The sequence below is a fragment of the Talpa occidentalis genome, unplaced genomic scaffold (assembly GCF_014898055.3).
Source record: "Talpa occidentalis isolate TD23 unplaced genomic scaffold, MPIMG_talOcc4v2.1 talOcc4.12, whole genome shotgun sequence".
Taxonomy (NCBI): Eukaryota; Metazoa; Chordata; class Mammalia; order Eulipotyphla; family Talpidae; genus Talpa; species Talpa occidentalis.
Genome location: NW_023601212.1, coordinates 64,936,752 through 64,954,810, shown reverse-complemented (window position 1 = coordinate 64,954,810; position 18,059 = coordinate 64,936,752). Strand labels below are relative to the sequence as shown.

Below are 18,059 nucleotides of genomic sequence, written 5' to 3'. Positions count from 1 at the left end.
GAGCCAAGAGTATGAGGACAGAGGTGCATCCCTGTGAAACCGCAGACCCACCCCCCTCCACCTCGGGGTACTGGCTCCCAGCCCCAGAATTTGCTTAAGAGCAGTGCAAGTGGCAGCAGGTGACAGGCACTTTACCACCCACCACTGGTGGCCCCTCTGGGTCTCACACTGCAGGCAGAGGCCAGCAGTGACTGTGGGGGGCAGTGGTTCTACCACACCACCCAGCGCATGCAGCCCCTGGTTCAGGGCTGCAGGGAGGAGCATGGGTCCCCCCAGGCCAGCTCCAATGAACACTGTGGCTGCCTCCAGCTGTGGGCTGTAGAGAGCCCGTGGATTTGGTGCATGGGTCATAGAATGGACCCAACAGGTGCAAGCTGTGAGCTGGTTGATGCTATGGTCCAAACAGCCATAAGATTGAAAACAGTTCAGTCAGACTTGTAGGTGGGGGTCCCAGAAAGACATGAGGCAGGGCAGACATCAACTTGGGACTCTGACTCTCGGTTCCTGGCCTCAGATTGGATAGCAGTTGCCAGTAGTGCTCGTCACCTACTCACTAGCATTCCAGTTCTTTGTGAGTTGCCCCACACCAACAAAGAGCTCTTTGAGGGGGGCTCCCTGGTAGCCTAGGGTAAGTTTCAGCGCTATCACTGCTATGGCCTGAGTTCCATCCCCAGCCAGAGAGCTAACCCACATGACACAGCAGACCCCTCCTGTCTTGCCTACTGCTCCCCTCAGCAGTGTATATCAGTAAATCTGCCTGTTCTGCTCCCCACTGTCTCTGGTGAATCTCCTTAACCTCCCACTCCACACCTCTGGCCTAGACCCCAGTTCTTCGATGCAAGTTAAAAAAAAAGCCAGCTCTTTGAGACACCAGGCCTGGGGCCTTTGGCGCTCTTTGCAGGCTATATCAGAGACAAGTGCAGCAGCCTTGGCCTCTGCTAAACTCTGACTTCTCTGCAAAGCTTTTTGGCTTCTCTTCTTCCTTTGGAGGTCGGTCCTAGGCCAAATTCTTTTTTCTTCAGAGGTCAGGAACAGAGTCTTTCTTAAGAAGAGTCTTTCTTAGGAACAGAGTGTGTCAGAGCATGTCTATCCTGAGACCAGGAACCCAGAGTCAGAGTCCCAAGCTGCTACCTGCCCTACCTTATATCCTCTTTCCTGATTTCCACCCCCCTCCCTCCACCTACAAGTCTGATTGGACCATTGCACCAATCAGCACACAGCTTGCACCTGTTGAGTCCATTCTATGATCCAGGCACCAAATCCATGGGCCTCTCTACTGCATGCAGCTGGAGGGAGCCACAACATTAGAGCTGGCCTGTGGGACCCTATGCTTCTCCCTGCAGCCCTGAACCAGGGGTTGCACACTCTGGGGTGGTGTGATAGAGGAATCACTACCTCCCCACCATCACTGCTGTCCTCTGCTTGCAGCCTGAACCCTATGGGGCCACCGGTGGTGGGTGGTAAAATGCTTGTCAGTTGCAGCCAATTGCACTGACTGCAAACAGCTTCTGGGGCCAAGCACTGGAGCCCTGAGGTGGGAGGGGGGCATCTCCAGTTTTATTTGCAGGGCAAAGGAGACTGTGTCCAGGGTGCCAAGGGAGGGCAAGCCTTGGAAAGGACCCAGGCCACTACCCATCTGTAGGGTAAGGAAAAAATGTCAGGCTTTTCTGCCCTCCCGCCATCAGGATAGATGAAGGATCCTTGCGGTCCTGAATGCATGCCTGATGGCGGGCACCTGGAATAGGGTGTGGGCAAAGGTAGATGGGATTACACCTGGGCTTTTAAGGGCGGTGTCACGAGGACGCCAGCAGAAGCCAAAAGAGAAGCCGAGAAAGCAGCAGCAGAAGCCGAGAGAGAGAAGGCCGGAGAGCCCAGATAGAGTGAAGATTTGGTGGGGGCTGGGAGGCCTGCCATCTGTGTACCTGCCTGCTGTGTACCTGTGTAGGGTAAAGAAAATATCAGGCTTTTCTGCCCTTCCGCCATCAGGATAGATGATGGATCCTTGTCCTGAATGCATGCCTGATGGCGGGCACCTGGAATAGGGTGTGGGCATAGGTAGATGGGATTCAGCTGAGCTAAGACTGTGCTTTTAAGGGCAGCGTCAGGGGGACGCCAGCAGCAGCAGTAGCAGCAGCAGCAGTATGAAGCCGAAAGAGAAGCCGAGAAGCAGCAGAACGAACGCTAGAGCGCCCAGATAGAGTGAAGACTTGCTGGTAGACCTCCCAGCCCCCCAGCCAGCACCCCTGCCTGTCATATGCCTGGTGAACCCCAATAAAAAAAACCTGCAAAACTACTGAGGACTCAGACTCCTCCTTTACCCGGTCTGCATGGGATCAGAAAACCTGCACTGTGTCCAGTCCTGCCCTTACAACCTGGTAAACCCCAATAAAAGCCTGCAAAAAGCCACTGAGGACTCTGACTTCTCCTTTACCCGGTCTGCATGGGATCCTAGAAAACCTGCACTGTGTCCATTCCTGACCTTACAATTGGCATAAGTTGGCAAGATGATCCATGCAGACGGGTATGGAGCCCTCCGAAGACCTGGAGGGACTAAGGAGTAACAGACTGTGTTTGCCTATGACAGCGCTGGAGGTGTCATGGCGGCACAGGAGAGGGACAAGGTCTGGGAGCTGCGGGATGAGACCTTGCATGAAGGAGACACCCGAGAGAAACAGCCAAAGACCCCTGAGGCAGCAGTAATCATCGGGAAGAGAGGACCACGATTCGGAGCTCGCCAGTGCTGATGCAGGGAGAGGCCTAACGGACTTGGACTGATGAACTTGGACTGACAATCTCGCCAGAAGGTGGAGGAACTTTGGCAAGTTAAGTTTTTGGGACCCTGGGGGAGGATGCTATTGTTTGTACACCCCAGGAGATGGGAATCTGGGGGTGGCCAGTGGGCCTTGATGGCCAAAAGCAGCCTGTGTATGCCCAGCAGCCAGACAGAGGAGAAAAGCCAACTGAGAAGGCAAAAGCTGGTGCTGATGCTAAGTTTGGGAAGCCCTGAGTGGCTGTTAAGCATCCTGGGTATGCTGAAGACCAGTGAGTCTCGTAAAATCACCTGTGGGTGATGCCCTGCTCGTTCTTGAGTGAGGGTGAGGAGCTGAGGAACCCGTCCTTGGGGGATGGGTGGGGAACGTGGCTTGGGGTAGAGCCCAAGCCAAATGCAGAGTTTGGATCCCCGACCCATGCGCTTGTGCAGTGGGTTGGCCTGAGTGCAGGGGCCTGCGAGTAGCATGGGTGGCTATGAAAGCCGAGTGTTGGAGCGACTGCAGACAGAAACCTGAGGGTCGGCAATTACCCCCAACAGTATAGAATCGCCAATCCCAGAGCTAGTGCATCCTTGGGGTGGATGCGGTGTGTGGCTTGTAGCCGAGACTACAGCCAGAGAAGGCCAGGAAGCCTGACGGCTCCTGTCGTGTTACAGTAGATGCCGTGAGTGATTCCCCTCCCTCGTATCAGCAGTGCCTTCGGCAGCAGATTTGGTGGCTCATCTGCTGGTACCAATAATTGTCTTTTGCCACTAGGTTGGGGACCTGCCTGGAATTATTTGTGTTCTGTTGTATTTTGTTGTTATATTGTGATGTATTTGCTTTTGTGTGCCATGGATGCCTTGTTTATGTTTGCTAAGAAAATTGTATATATGTAGATTGTATGGCAGAAAACCCGGAGTGGGTGGACTGTAGGAAGGAAAAAATGTCAGGCTTTTCTGCCCTCCCGCCATCAGGATAGATGATGGATCCTTGTGGTCCCGAATGCATGCCTGATGGCGGGCACCTGGAGTAGGGTGTGGGCATAGGTAGATGGGATTCACCTGGGCTAAGATTGGGCTTTTAAGGGTGGAGTCACGGGGACGCCAGCAGAAGCCAAAAGAGAAGCTGAGAAAGCAGCAGCAGAAGTCGAGAGAGAGAGAAGGCCGGAGAGCCCAGATAGAGTGAAGACTTGGTGGGGGCTGGGAGGCCTGCCAGCCTCCCGGCCCCCCTGTTCCCCTGCCTGCTGTGTACCTGGCAAACCCCAATAAAAGCCTGCAAAAAGCCACTAAGAACTCTGACTTCTCCTTTACCCGGTCTGCATGGGATCCTAGAAAACCTGCACTGTGTCCAGTCCTGACCTTACACCTGGTCTGCGGGATCCTAGAAAACCTGCACTGTGTCCTTTCCTGTCCTTACACCATCCATCTATCCATCCATCCATCCGTCCATCCACTGTAATGGCATGTGGCTAATGATGTTGATGGGGGGCCAGAGGTGGGTATGATGGTGGAAATGTGGGTGAGATCTCTGAGTGCTCTGACAGCCATGTAGCAGTTTTGAGAAGGAAAGCGTCTAGCTGAAGACCATCCCCATCTCTCAGCTCTGCAGATTGCACTGTGCGATCAAAATTTCAGCTCAATTAACATGCTCCTCTTTTTAAATACAAATCACACCCAATGAACAGTTCGAGTTGTTCAGACTTTAATACGCAGTGCTTCTTCATAAAATGAAGAATGGGTGTCCTCATGGCAACCACCACTGATCTCCTCACTGCTTCTCTCCTCACCTGAACAGAACATCGCCCTGGAAACTGGCCCAAGCTGCGTCCTGAAGGTGACCACTCTCAGGCTTTCTCCCTGACCAGCAGCCCCTGATTCTCTTCTTGTCTAACGCCCTACTCACAATCTGCCCCTGGAGGGGCTGCTGCGTCTGGCCCCTGCACTGTCCCTCTGCCCCTCCCCCTGTACCTCATTTTCTGCTGGTGCTAATTCTCACGGTCACATCAAAGAGAACCACTGAATCGTTCCTTTAGATGACTGAATGTCTAATTACCTGCTTGGCCAAGATTAAAGGGAGGAAGATTCAACCAGCAGTCAAAGGAAAGAAAATGAGCCAATACATTGAGTTGGTATTTTTCAATTTCCATGTTGTGTTCATTGCAACCTGATGACACAGGCACCCTGTAGGTATTTCGTAGGCATTTTCTCGTTTTTGTCATATTCTCCTGATGGAGATTATGTATTATCTTGTATTATTCCTGTTTTGTGATGACAGCATTGAGGCTCAGGGAAGTGAAGCAGTTTGCTCCATCTAGACATGAAAGCCTGCACATGGTGGAGCTGCCAGGGAGTCTGAGTGGCAGCCATGGTGAGGGCGGAGGGCAGCGGCCCAACTGGCAGGGCACAGTGAGAACTTTTGCCTGTGGCGGTTGGAGGGGGCAGGGTTTGTTCTGACTACCAACAAAATCCAGTTTGTATCTTGTTCCTTGCCCGCATTGCATTCCTCACCCCCCTCACAGAAATGCTTAGACTTTTTTTCAGCCCATTGACAAGTATTTAATGTGCACCTTTTGCAGATGAGTGCCCTGCTCTCCTCTGGAAGATAAATACCCATAAAGTGACCTTCCTACCCTGACCCAGGCTACATAGACTGGACTCATGCACACAGTAAACCTCTTAATCAAACCCTATGTACAATATTCATGACAGAAGAGAAATCCAGGTAGACTTCATGTAGAACTAGGCCTGTAATTGCATAAAAACAACATCCACTCTTTGCAGCTTCTTGCCATTCTCAGATATTTTATATCCTTCTCAGCAGCAAGAAAGCCTCTGGCAAATGAGACAGGCCTCATTGGCAGGATTCAGAGGGTCTCTGAATATCCCTTCCCTGGAGGGCAAGATACTCCAATCAACCACTCTATTCCTGTAACTGTATCATGCCCTGCTGAATGCACAAACTCTCTATGGCCATTTTAGGAAGTAGCAGAGTTTAAATGCACAGAGCTAGAAAGCCTCCGATGGAATTCTAGTTTGTTTACTAAATGTATGACCTTGAGCACCTATGTGAGTTCTCTGTGTCAGAGTCCTCATTTGAGAATGGGCAGTGTAAGATTAAATATCCTGAAATGTGTACTTCGAACCCAGACTCAGTACTCAATGAATGATAATCACTATTACACATGGTTTTCATCTTGTCTCTAGGTCTGTTTTCTCGTCCCTAGGTCTGTTGAGGCGTGTGCTTGGCTAGAAGTAAATCACAATAGCTAATTCCCCACCATCATGTGAATGAACTGTCAAAAAGGAACAGTGATTGCTAATGATTATAACTGAAAAATAGATCAAATTTAGGCATTATTATAACAGTCAGTTGACATCATTTTATGTTGATAGATTTGTAAGGGAAGAGATTGACATGAATGAATGAGATAATTTCTACAGAAAAGAAAATGTAGAAGACTCTTTAGATGCTTTTTGTAAGCTTGAAAAGGATTTTTAAAGGCTGACCCTGTGTCCTGACTCATGTACAGTTTCTATAATCCTGGATGAGAACTTATTCTGTAGTTAAGAACTTTATGCCAGCAGCCATCGTTGGGAATTCTCCATAGCTAATCTCAATCCTGCCCCTGATTCAGTTAATAGTGTCATGTTCTAACATTGCTAGCAATAAACACACCTGGCTTGACTTCTTAATAATTTCCCACCATACAGGAAAGGCTTGTGATTTTGTAATCATGTACTCTTTCACCTCCATCTGAAATAAATTCAGTTCCCTTTCGTTTTCCCATAGGGTAAATATGTATTAGCTCCTTGGCTTTGCTTTTCCAGGGGGCCTTTGCGTCCTACTCAGTGGAGAGGACAAAGGCACCAAATAGACATCTAACCTGTGATTAGAAAACTAGGAAAACGAGACATTCATTTCTAGGACCTTCCAATTACCTCCCTTCCTACTTCCTTATATAGGTCTACACTGGGGGGGTCTTCTTTCCAGCTGCCCAGAACTCGCCCTCCCCTGTAAGCGCAGCCCTTCCACCCTCTCATCTCCTTGGAGCTGGACAAGCAAGTGTTTCCACCTGCAAGGAGGGACTCTTACTATCTCTGGCACCATAAAAATTTGCTGAGGAAGAGATTTTGAACACATACATTGTCCCAGAGAAATGTCCTGTCTCTCCCAGCAGAGTTGATTACTCTGTTCTTTGTGTCACCGGCTTCCCAGGAATACTGCCGCCTCATGCTTCTCCCTTGTGCAAGTTTATTATACAACATGGCAGAGTGTCTGAGAGCAGAAATGCTGGAGGCCAATCGCCCAGGCTGGCATCCTTATTCTTACTTTTCCTAGCTGTGCAATCTTGCAAAATCTACTTAACTTCTCTGTGCCTCAGTGTAGGGTAAGTGAAGTTATCAGGCTTTATTTTACCTTCTCGGTGTGGCCTATGCAAAAAGTGCTTGGGAGCGTGAGCACAGGGCCCACGCACCTGTAATTATGGACACTTGGGCCCAATGAGCATGGGCCTCTGCGTGTGTGGGTGCACATGTGTAAATGCACACACCTTTGTGTAGAGGAGAGGGGTAAAGGCAGTGGCAGCAGCGTATCGAGGAGGACCACTCTGAGGACCACTTTAAGGCAAGATCACGAGACTGAGAAGGCCAGAGAGAGGCCAGAGAAAGAGCTTGGATATTCGTGGGGGGGGCTTGGGAAGCTAGGTTGCCCGCCAGCCTCCCAGCACCCCTGCCCGGTCTATGCCTGCCTCCTTGCATGCCAGCCTCCCTGTCGGTGTGCCTGTGTGCCTGGTTCCCTGAGAGCCTGTAAAAAAATCCCTCGAGGGCTCTAAAACTATCTGTCTGTTGGAATGGACAGTGAACCTGCCCTGTGCATGCTATAAAATGCAGATAATATTTAACTCGAGATTGTGGTGAGGGTGAAACGGCTTTCATACTTAGTTCATCCTTTACCCTGGCACACAGCAAGAACTCTCCCTGCGTTCTATATTCTCATGTCCTGCGCCTCTGGTACGCTGGCTTCTCCTCCATACCCCCAAGGCTCAGCAAGGTTCCTGATACATAGGAGGTGCTCAAGTACATGCTTCTTAACAACAAACAAATCAAATTAGAAAGAATTTAAGCTGAAGAGTAGGGCTTACATCCAGAGACACTTGGTTGAAGTACCTACCCTCAGATTGTTGGCAAATGCCCCCCGAGTCAAATAAAGGACAAAGTCATCCCAGACAGGGGAAGCCCAGCCTGCAAGTTGCCCCAGATGAAAACAGGAGAGGTCATTGAACCTCCCTAAGGGGCTGGGGTGTGGAGACCCAGCCTGAAGCCTTGATGATTGCTTGTAAATAATTAAGGTTTGTTAAAAAGATAATAAACAGTCTCTTGAGAGCTAACGGAAAGTAATACATCCAAGGAGTTAATGAAATGCTTGATGGAACTGGCTTGCTGGAGGCAAGCAGCACATTATGGGAACCCTAGGGAAACTTTCCACTTAGGAAAATCCATTTGCTCAGAGAAACCGCATTCTTAGGAAGGAGGTGCTGGAGGCCAGAAGGGATCCAGAAGCCCCCAAACTAGATACCAGGGGGCAGTGCTGGTCCCTGGGGGTGGGTGGTGGGGTGGGATGGAGGGTGGGTAAGAAAGAAGGGGTCAGCTCATGCAGGTGGATAGGTGTGTCCTGCCTCCCAGGTGGGACCACCCCACTGGCACCTGGGGGAGGAGGGATCTAGATACCGGGGGTCAGTGGGGGGGGGATTAGGGCTCAATGATTGTTAGCCTAATTGTTCAATGTACATCTTTAGGAATCTATAAGTTCAAATCAATTCAATGAATTTTTGCTAAGAGCCTAGTTTAGTGCAAGGCACTGAGAATAGAGGCATATTCATGCCCCTCCTCTGACCTTCTGCCCTAACTGCTTGCTGGCTCTTCTGAGTTACTGCAGACAGCACGTATCCTGCACAGCACAGTTCTCACATGGATAGGCTGTGTGTGTGTGTGCAAGCTGGCTCCCTTACTAGAGGACCCAGCTCTCACAGCAGGGTCTGTCTTATATTCCTCTTTCTCCACCACCCACAGGTTCCCAGTCCCAGGGGTCTTCACAGAGCTGGGTGCTAATAAGACCTTGTTGACTGAGTGATTCCAGCATAGTGTCTGCTCCAGGGAAGCAGTTAGCAGTCACTGTCAGCCTGCATCCTAACAGAGCCTAATTAAGTGCTATCTGCAAGCGCTAAGGGGAGGAAGGAAGGAAGGAAGAAAGGAAGGAAGGGGCTATATTAGGACTCAGGAGAAGGATTTTAATGGATTTTAATGGAATTCAGAAGAGGTGTGACTTGAAACAGTCCCCAAGGGATTCAATTCACTAGGTTGAACTTGTGCATTTAAGGGATGAAGCAGGATGATTTACAACAGCATCACACAGAGAGAGAGCACATTCCAGAAGGAAATATACCAAAATACAGTGTAACAGTTACCTTTGGATTCTGGAACCTCATGGATAATAGGCCAATTTTGGGTTTTTGTTTTGTGTATTTTTATTATCCAAGTGCTCTCCAACACACACAAGGCATGCTTATAAACCACCGTAAGTAAACTGGACAGTGAGGAAACTGAGACAGAGAGGGAAGCCTATTGGGTAAAGGAGATTGTGGAGCACAAGGAGATGACAAAACTGGAATCAAAGGACCAGAAGGGATCTTGAAAAGGCTTCCTCAATCCCCTCTGGGATAGAAGAGGGAGAGCCTTGAACAGGCTTGTTGGTTATTGGGAAGGCATTCCCTGCAAGGAAGAAACAGAAAATAGAAAGGGACTAGATGGAACCAGACCCCAGCCTCGAAGGGGAAGGGGTAGAAGGAAGGAACAGGAGGGGCAGGGTTGGGGCCGAGGTGGAGGACCAGCCTGGCCAGTGTTATCTGATAAGTGGGCAGGTGTGGGCAGCGAGTGCCAGAGCACTGGTAGGGGAGAGGCTACCCTCTGTATTTTATGCTTCCTGCCATGAACTTTGTGACAGGCCTAAGTGGCAGGGTCTGGCTGTCACCAGGTTCTCATGCCAGGGGTTTATGGCATCCCTGACTCACCAGAAAAAAAGAAAGTGGCTCAAAGGTCACTGGATGACAGAGATGAGGGAGACACCTCAAGAAGGAGGTGGGTTCTCACTTGGGGTCCTGGGAAGAGTGGACAGGGTCGGGGTGATCTGGACCAGAGATAAGCTCAGCAAGTAGAGTGGGGATGGCAAGGAAACTTATATGCCCCCCCCCCATATGAGATGGTTTGAGGGACAACTGAACTTACCCCTCAAGTCCTCCCCAACTTGTGTCAATACTGAAATTCCCTCCAGTGAATGGAGATGCTGAAGCTCCAGCTAAAATGCAATATCTGGGAGGCATGAGGACAGGGCCAGCAACTCCTTCCTTTAATCTGCATAAGGAATCATTTCCCTAATTAGTTCCTCTTTTGGGATCCTGGGAAAGAAATGCAGGATGGGTAGATTTTGAGAGATGAAAGTGAGATGAGGAAATTGGAGAGAAGTAGGGACTTCCTGGAAGAGAGAAGGGCAGGGCAGTAGATACTGAAAGCAAACCAACTTGGAGTGGAGGGAAGTTTCAAAGGGAGATGCCCACTCCCTAGCACCCATCCAGCTAAAGGCCACTGAGGGCTGTGTTCCAGGCCCTGTGCTAGATGCTGTGGATAAAATAAATAATGACAGAGCTCAACATAAATCTATCATGGTAGCAAGTGTTACACATTCAATGACAGGATGTAACAGAGATGAGGAAGGACCTTTTGAGCAGACTGGGGAGTAAGCAGGAGAACCAGGAAAAGGTGGGTGGGGACAGAGGAGCTCTGTGCAGAGGTGAGGGCGTGAGACAAGATGGGGCATGTTACAGATGCTCAACCAAGCCAGGACGTAGCAATAGCACCAAGGGCATGGTTTGGGAGTGTGTGACACCTGTCTGATATTCTTTAACCTCTGAAGTCTTGACTCCTGCAAGGTAAACTTGCAGGCCAAATAGAAGCATTGTACTTGGTCCTTCAAGGACATTTAGGACAAACCGCACTACCTTCTCTCTTTCAAACAGGCCACCTCCTCTTTCTCTCTCTTGCATAGCAGTTCTGGAGTCACTGCCAGCATAACCAGAAATGTGGGATGTGCCCAAGTCTAACATGCATGACAACAGTTCAAGTCTTTTTCCTAATAGTGATGGGAAATTAATGAAGAACTTTAAGTAGAAGTACTGACATAGTCATAACTTTTTATTTTAGCAGGTTATTCTGGCTCCAAGGTGGAAAACAGATCAGAGAAGGGGAAAAAATGGTTCACATGGCCAGTTAGAGGTCATGGAAGTAGCTTAAGAGAGGCAACTTAATTAGAAGAGACAGAGAAAAATGCAAAGAATCAAGAGATGTTGGAGAACTCAAATGATGATTTGAATTTGTAGTTGAGGGAGAAAGAGATGTCAAGGGTGATATGGAGATGGTAAAATGTAGCCCCAGAATACTGTGAAACTCCTCTCATCCAGGGGTGGGTGTCATGTTCCCTCCTTTGAGTCTGGATTCTGTGATGCTGCACCAACAGATCATGGTGGAAAGGGTACTGGGTCAGTTCCTGAGTCTAGACCAAAAGAAACTGGCAGTTTCCAAGTCTTGTCTCTTAGAACCCAACTGCCATGCTGTGAGGAAGCCCAACTTCCCTGCGGAGAGCTCCACAAAGAAAGGAACCAGAGTTAACACCAACTCGCCAGCTGTTGAGGGCACACTCTTAGAAGGGGGTCTTCCAATCCCAATCAAGTCTCCATGACACAGCATGGAGCTAAGACGACCTGCCTCTGCCAACCCCATCCAAATTGAACATTTGCAAAGACTGATTATTTTTGCTTGAAGTCACAACATTTTGGGGTGTTTTATTATATTGCAATAGAAAACTGTGACAGATGACTGCTAGGTTTTGGCTTTAATTCCTGGATGAGTGGAATGTCATTTATTATAGTAAAGAACATGAAAAACAACCTAGGTTTGTGGACAAAGATCATGTGATGGTTTTCAGCTTGTGGTTTGAATGTTTCTGAGCCAGCTAAGCCGAGAAGTCATGTGGGCTTTCGCACTTGTAGATCTGTAGCTCAGGAAAGACTTTGAGGTTTGAGAGTTTTAGTGCAGGCTGAGTCACTGGCAATGGTTGTCAACTAAAGATACAGATCTGGAGTGAAAATAGAAGAGGGTCTGTGTGGGAGCAATTCTGATGTTTCATGGTGGGTAGAAGAGAATGAGGCTTCAGAGGACACAAAAAGATGAAGCCAGGGATGTGGAGGAGAACCAGGAAAGGGTGTATTGGGGGAGCAACAGGACAGAGTTTCAGGAAGAGCAGACTCAGCCCTGGCCAGTCACACACACATGCTGGGCCACACAACTCCCCCTCCAGCCCCCTGGTGACCAGAAGTGCCTTCAGTAGTCTGAGTTACCGAGAAGCCTGGGATGGGGCTCTGGTTTGCAAAGCCAAAATGAGGATCCATCTGTGTCCATGAACCAGCTCTTCCCCGGGACCTTGTTTCTCAAACTTGCATCCTTGGACCAGCATCACCTTCACCTGGACACTTGCTACAATGCACACTCTCGAGTGCAGTCCTGGACCTACTGAATCAGTCTGCATTTTAACAAGATCCCCAGGTGACTCGTGTGCATGGAAGGTTGAGAATACATGCCATTGAGGGAAATTTTACAGCCACTCGGAGAAGCAGGCAGGTGGGCACAACTGAGCAGCAAGTCCTGGTGATACAGGAGGTGGCTCACGAAACTCACTCTTCCCCAAACTCTAGTGGGTGGCTCTAAATCTAGACCGCACACCAGAATCACTTTGGTAGGTAGCTTTCAAAATCAGAGCATCGGGGCCTCCTTGGTGGCGCAAGGGGTTAAAGCTGCAACCTATGAAGTTGTCTGCAACCACTGCAGTTTGATCCCCGGCCAGGGAGCTGCTCACATGGAGTAGCAGATCTCTCCTGACTCGCCCGCTGCTCCCCTCAACAGTGTATTTCAGTCAATCCACCTGTTCTGTTCCCCACTCTGTCTCTGGTGAATCCTCTCACCCCCCATGCCTCTGGCCTGTACCCAGTTCTTGTATGCACACATAAATAATTCTTAAGAAAAAAAAAAAATCAGAGCATTGCCCAGATTCTGGCCCTCAGGAGTCTGATACAGAAGGTTGGGGCTGGGGGCATCTATACTTGGATTCCCCAGGCCATCCTGATGGGCAGCCAGGGCTGATAGCCGCTGCCCTTTACCGTCATCTCTCTCCCTTTAAACACACACTATCTTAGGCTCACCACACCCCCACACTAGGGCTGGATTGCGGCATTTTAGCCCTATTAGCATCTTAGAGAGGCAGACAGTACAACTTGCCCTGGTGGATGCCCTGGCTTCTGGCTTGTGCTCATGGATCAGCAGGTAGTGTCCAGGCCCCAGGGGTGGGCCAGGCTCTGGGGAATGGAGTGGCCATGGGGCCCACAGCCACAGAGAAGATGGAGGGCCTGGCTGCCCATCTTGCAGTGCACTTGCTGGCTCTGGTCTGAATCCCACCCTCTTAGGGTCAAGTGGCACGAGGCTACTCTTTTACCTGATTCTCATCCCATGAGTCCTGTGAACCTGACAGCTGGGACCAGGTCACCACATGGGGCATCGACATGCCAGTGACACCAGGCTCAGCTATGCTACACTTTGACTAGGCAGACCCCAGGGAGCTCCTGACCTTAACCGAATGCTTATTATTCCGAGATCTTTATATCTGCACACTTGTTTGCTATTCATGATACCCTATAGGAGGTACAATGTAGATTTCCACACTTTATAGTTACACTTTCCTCCTTCCACACAGATCAGAAGACTGAAGTTTAGCAAACTGAACTAATTTGTCCCCCCAGTAAAGTCAGTTACGACAGAGGGCCCCCTCCCCAGTGCCTGTGCTGGCGGTAGGGTGGCCCATGGGATGGTGGGAGCAGTGTACCTGGAGGGACAAGTGTGTCACTGAAGGTGTTTAGAATTGTCAGGTAAATTCTCAAATACACCCCCTTCTTTGTTGTCCCTCCCACGTGACCTTATGTGACAGCTTCTACCTCCCCGTAGGCTGTTGAACCCTGGGGCCTTTTTTCAGCAGCCTGGTGTTGCTCTGCTCAGGCCAGCAGCAAAACCTAAGCCATTACTGGGCAAGTCCTGATGGAGAAAGGAAGGCAGGCAAAGGCCAGTAGGTCCTCTGAAACCCAATTCAGCTTTACTTCCTCCAGGAAGTCCTCCCACTCTCCCCTGGTGTCTTCTCATGAGCTTGTGGGGAGGACCACCTGGATACTTTTAGGTTTGGCCTTTGAAGGCCCTCATTGTGCACTGGCACATGGCAATGCCGATTTCACCCCCAAATGTTTCCACTTGGCAAATATGCCCCAAGCTGACCACTGCGCCAGGCTTCCTCTGCCCATGGTACCAGCCCCTTCCCCTGGGTGTAAGGTAAGGAAGCAAAGGTGGTAGACATGTGATTCTGGGCTGGGTGAGCTGGGAGGGGAGAGGGGCGGTTCTGGTCTGCACAAAAGCCCCAAAACTGGTTTCTCTGGAGGAGTTCATCCAGAGGTCACATGCCTTTTCACAGGAAGAGGGTAAATGCACCCTGCAGGCAACCCAGAGTTAAGGCCACTTGTTCTAGGCTGGATAAGAGTATTATTTTTTTTCAAGCCCTAATCTGTTCTTATTATTCAAGCGTGGAATATGTCCTGGGGGTGTGGGAGGAGGCAAAAAGACTTCTGGCTCTAAAGAAGAGGATCAAAGCATCACAGGCTGACTGGACAAGGAGGGACACTTCCTTTTGGCTTTCTCCCCTTCCAGGCTGGAAGCATCCTTCCTGTCTGCATCTGATGGCTGAGGCAGGTTCACCATGACTGTGCTCATTTGAGACCTTTGCTGCTCTGGGGTCTGCACAAACTATGTGTCAGACAAAAGCTGTTTGGATGAAGAATGAACCAAGAACTCAAATCTGAGGACAAGGGGCCCTCTGATTCCTGTCAGATGCACCCCCTGAGGGACCTCCAGCCTGAGCCAATCCATCCTTTTCAGGCTGACCTCCCAGCCTGCTGATCCAGCCCTCACCTATCATGGGCCACCTTCCACCCAAGGACTCTGAGGCTAGACTTTGAGAGAGGGGAGAGGAAGAGATGCCTGGGGAATATCTTATTTCTATTTTGTGGGGTTTTCCTTCTTCTGAGTATTCAATGATGCTCCTCAGAAGGGCTCTTGCTCTTTGGATGCTTTGAGGGGTTTGAGTCTACTTTTGCAGTGTGCATGATAAGGGATATATTGCATTGTCCTCTGCCTCTGTTTCCCTGCATGTGAAACAGGTGTATCACTTACCACTGTCTCTTTCTCTAGTGTGAAGGTGACAGATAAAATCCTACATAGTAGACATGTCTAATCCACACAACCTGCATTTTCTGGGACAACCCTGATGTCAAATGTTTTGTCCCTATCATCAGATTTTATGTTGGATCCTATGTCTGATTTGGGACCAGGAAATATGGCCTTGAGAATATATGAATTCTTCATTCTAGAAATGAGCTGGAATTTTACTTACTAATATGTGAAAAAAAATTCTGATTCCAGCCTGGAAACTGCAGCCCGAGCCACAGAAGACATCATCCTTCCCAATAGGAACATGGCCATGTCACTGGAGGCCCTCATTACGAAGCCCCTCGGTGCTCGGCCTCTATGTCCACCTCACGCCTGGACACTGGGCGGGGAGGGGGCCTACTCACCTCCACAGAGCATCCACAGCACCAGCCATATCTTCCCCACCATGGTCTCGTTTCCTCTCTGCTCCAAACCTGGCCCAGACAGACTGGACGCACTGGTGGAAGCCAAAGCAAGCTCTAATCTGGCTTAGCCGTTGGTGACTTGGTTTTTATCTTTCTACTCAGCTCAGCCCCACCTGCCCCTTGGCCTGATTGACAGGCTAACTCACCTATGGAGCCAGACTCCACCTACTCCACCAAAGCAATGACAGGGACCTTCTCCACCTTTTCCTGATCCAGTCACTTCCTCTGACTGTGTTACACTTAGCAAGTGTACAAAGTTCTGGGTTTCTCAACAAGGTGTGGGCTTATCCATAGCAGATACGAAATTACTGCTATGTCATAAAAAGAAACATGATTTCAACGTACCCTCTGAAGCCCAATAAAAGAAGGGTGTTGTCTCCAATAATAGAAACACTTCAAGATGCAATATGATCTGTTCCTCTACTTCTCTTCCTTGTCTACAGCCTCCACACTACCCCATGCTGGAGACACTGTCTTGTGGAAGACAGTGAGTCTCTGCTCTCAGAGAGTTGACAGTCTGCTTGGGGTGAAAGAGAGGACACAAGTGTGCAGAGAAGACTAGCTTAGAAATACCATGGCCAACATTCAATTTGCCTGGAACTGGCCCATGCCCCAGGCAAATTGGGGCGGCCCTACTTCCAGAATGATAAGTGCCATTGGGAACATCACTTGGGAAATGATACAGGAAATGTAACTGGGGCTTGAGGAAGGGACCCGCTTTATACCTAGTGGTAAAACAAAATGGGGAGATTATTACTATAATTTTACAAATAGATCTGAGTCTCAGAGGAATTCAATGAGCTTTCCATGGTCACATAGCAAGGACGTGGTTTTCGGATTTCTAATCTCCAGTGGCTCAGATGTCGCTTTCTGCAAGCTCAGGGTGGTGACTGGAGGTACAGAGAAGATAGAGGTCCTCTGTCACCTTCTTCTGAGAGAGCCCCTCCTATCTGTGGTCTCTCTTAGGGGTGTGGGTGCCCCATCTTCCCCTCCCACCTGCCTGCCTCTCTTCCTTCCCTACATGAGAGCCCATCATTTTGAGCCTTTGCTAGCCTGATGTTACCCTTCAGCTCTTCTCAGCCCTATTCCCATCTCTTCTCCTTCTCTGCCCCTCATCTCACCTCTCTCTCATACCACATGATGTCTTCATGGAACCTTGAAGTCTGTGGGTGTAAACTGAACCTCAGTGATTCCTCATTGTGGTAGCTCTTCCCTTCTATGACGGTCTCTTACTAAGTCCCTATTTTGACACCCAAGATGGTGGTTTGGTGACTGGTAATGGTGGTGCCATGTGACTTCTTGGTGATGACTTCCTGAATCCTAGGGCAAGTTAGGGAGAATTAGGCAGCCTCAAGGACAGTGCAGGTGGGGACCTTCGGAGAGTAAAGGAAGACTCCACAGATAAGGGCAACAAGAGGAATGTAACCAATTACGCTGGGAATAAAAAACATCCCAGGACTAAGGTCAACATTGTTACCAAACACCAGCCTCAGTTTCCCTCAGCCAATAAAGGGAAGTGGAGTTTGGGGAAAAAGAGAGTGGTTTAATTTGTTGACAAATGAGGAAGGCAGCAGACTCGTGTCTGGGAGACCACCATCCTGCCCTTTGACAGAGTGCAGGGATATTTACGCAAGGGGGAGGAGGGATGGGGTCAGCACTGAGACCAGTGGGCGCCAGCCTGTTTTTCTTCAATAGCTGATGTTTGACTTTCTCTTCCTTGAAATGCAGGCATGCCCATCTGGGAGACTGGGTCATAAAGATAAATCTATCAAACAAGGGAGAAGATGCAACAAATGAGGAGAGACAAACCTGTTAGATAAGGAATGTGAAGATCCCCTGCTCAGTAGCTGTGAGGCCACCTGGGAACTAACCAACCAGGGAGAGACCACTGGAATTTTAAGATAATGAGGGAAAGAAGGTATATATTTCCTGAGACACGACTCCATTTTGGCTTCCTTGGCCCTCCCTGGCTGGTTTCAGGGCCTGGGAGTCCCACTTTATTTCTGTTCCTTTTCTCCTCAATAAACTTTTTCTTTCTCTAAACAAACCTGCTTCTTCTCGCTTGCTTGCCTGAGAGTCTGCAAAGTTCCTGATGCGGCTTCGTGAGACACCAACCCGTGGTGGTCTAGTAGCTGGGACTCAGCGCTGCCCCTGCGGTCTGGCATCCTTCCTGGCTGATACAAGGAATTCCAGTATCATTCCTTGACCACTCTGTCAAGAGGAGACCCCACCCCAGCCTTGCCAAGTCTCTGCCACACATATTTGCTTTCGAACTGTTAACAGGGTGGTCCCCAGGAAAGGGGGAGGTTCGGTTCCAGGTTTCCTGCCCCACCCAAAAGGAGGGTGGAGCTGAACAGGGAGAGAAGAAGCTGGAGAGGAGACTGAGGAAGAAAGAAAGAAAAATGGAGAGCCAGAAGGAGACCTGGAGGAGGCACATGGAGCCAAGAGACAAGTGAAGAAACTGCGCTTGCCTTTTG

The 18,059-nt window shown here is 49.5% G+C and overlaps 1 protein-coding gene across 1 annotated transcript in view; it reads right to left on the bottom strand.

Annotated features, from left to right (window-relative positions):
• Nucleotides 1-15,565, bottom strand: part of GPA33 (glycoprotein A33) — a 32,267-nt gene extending 16,702 nt beyond the window's left edge. The window contains exon 1 of the mRNA XM_037508008.1: nt 15,523-15,565. Coding sequence (XP_037363905.1) covers nt 15,523-15,565 — 43 coding nt within the window. The remainder of the gene's footprint in view (nt 1-15,522) is intronic.
• Between the last annotated feature and the right edge of the window lie 2,494 nt (nt 15,566-18,059).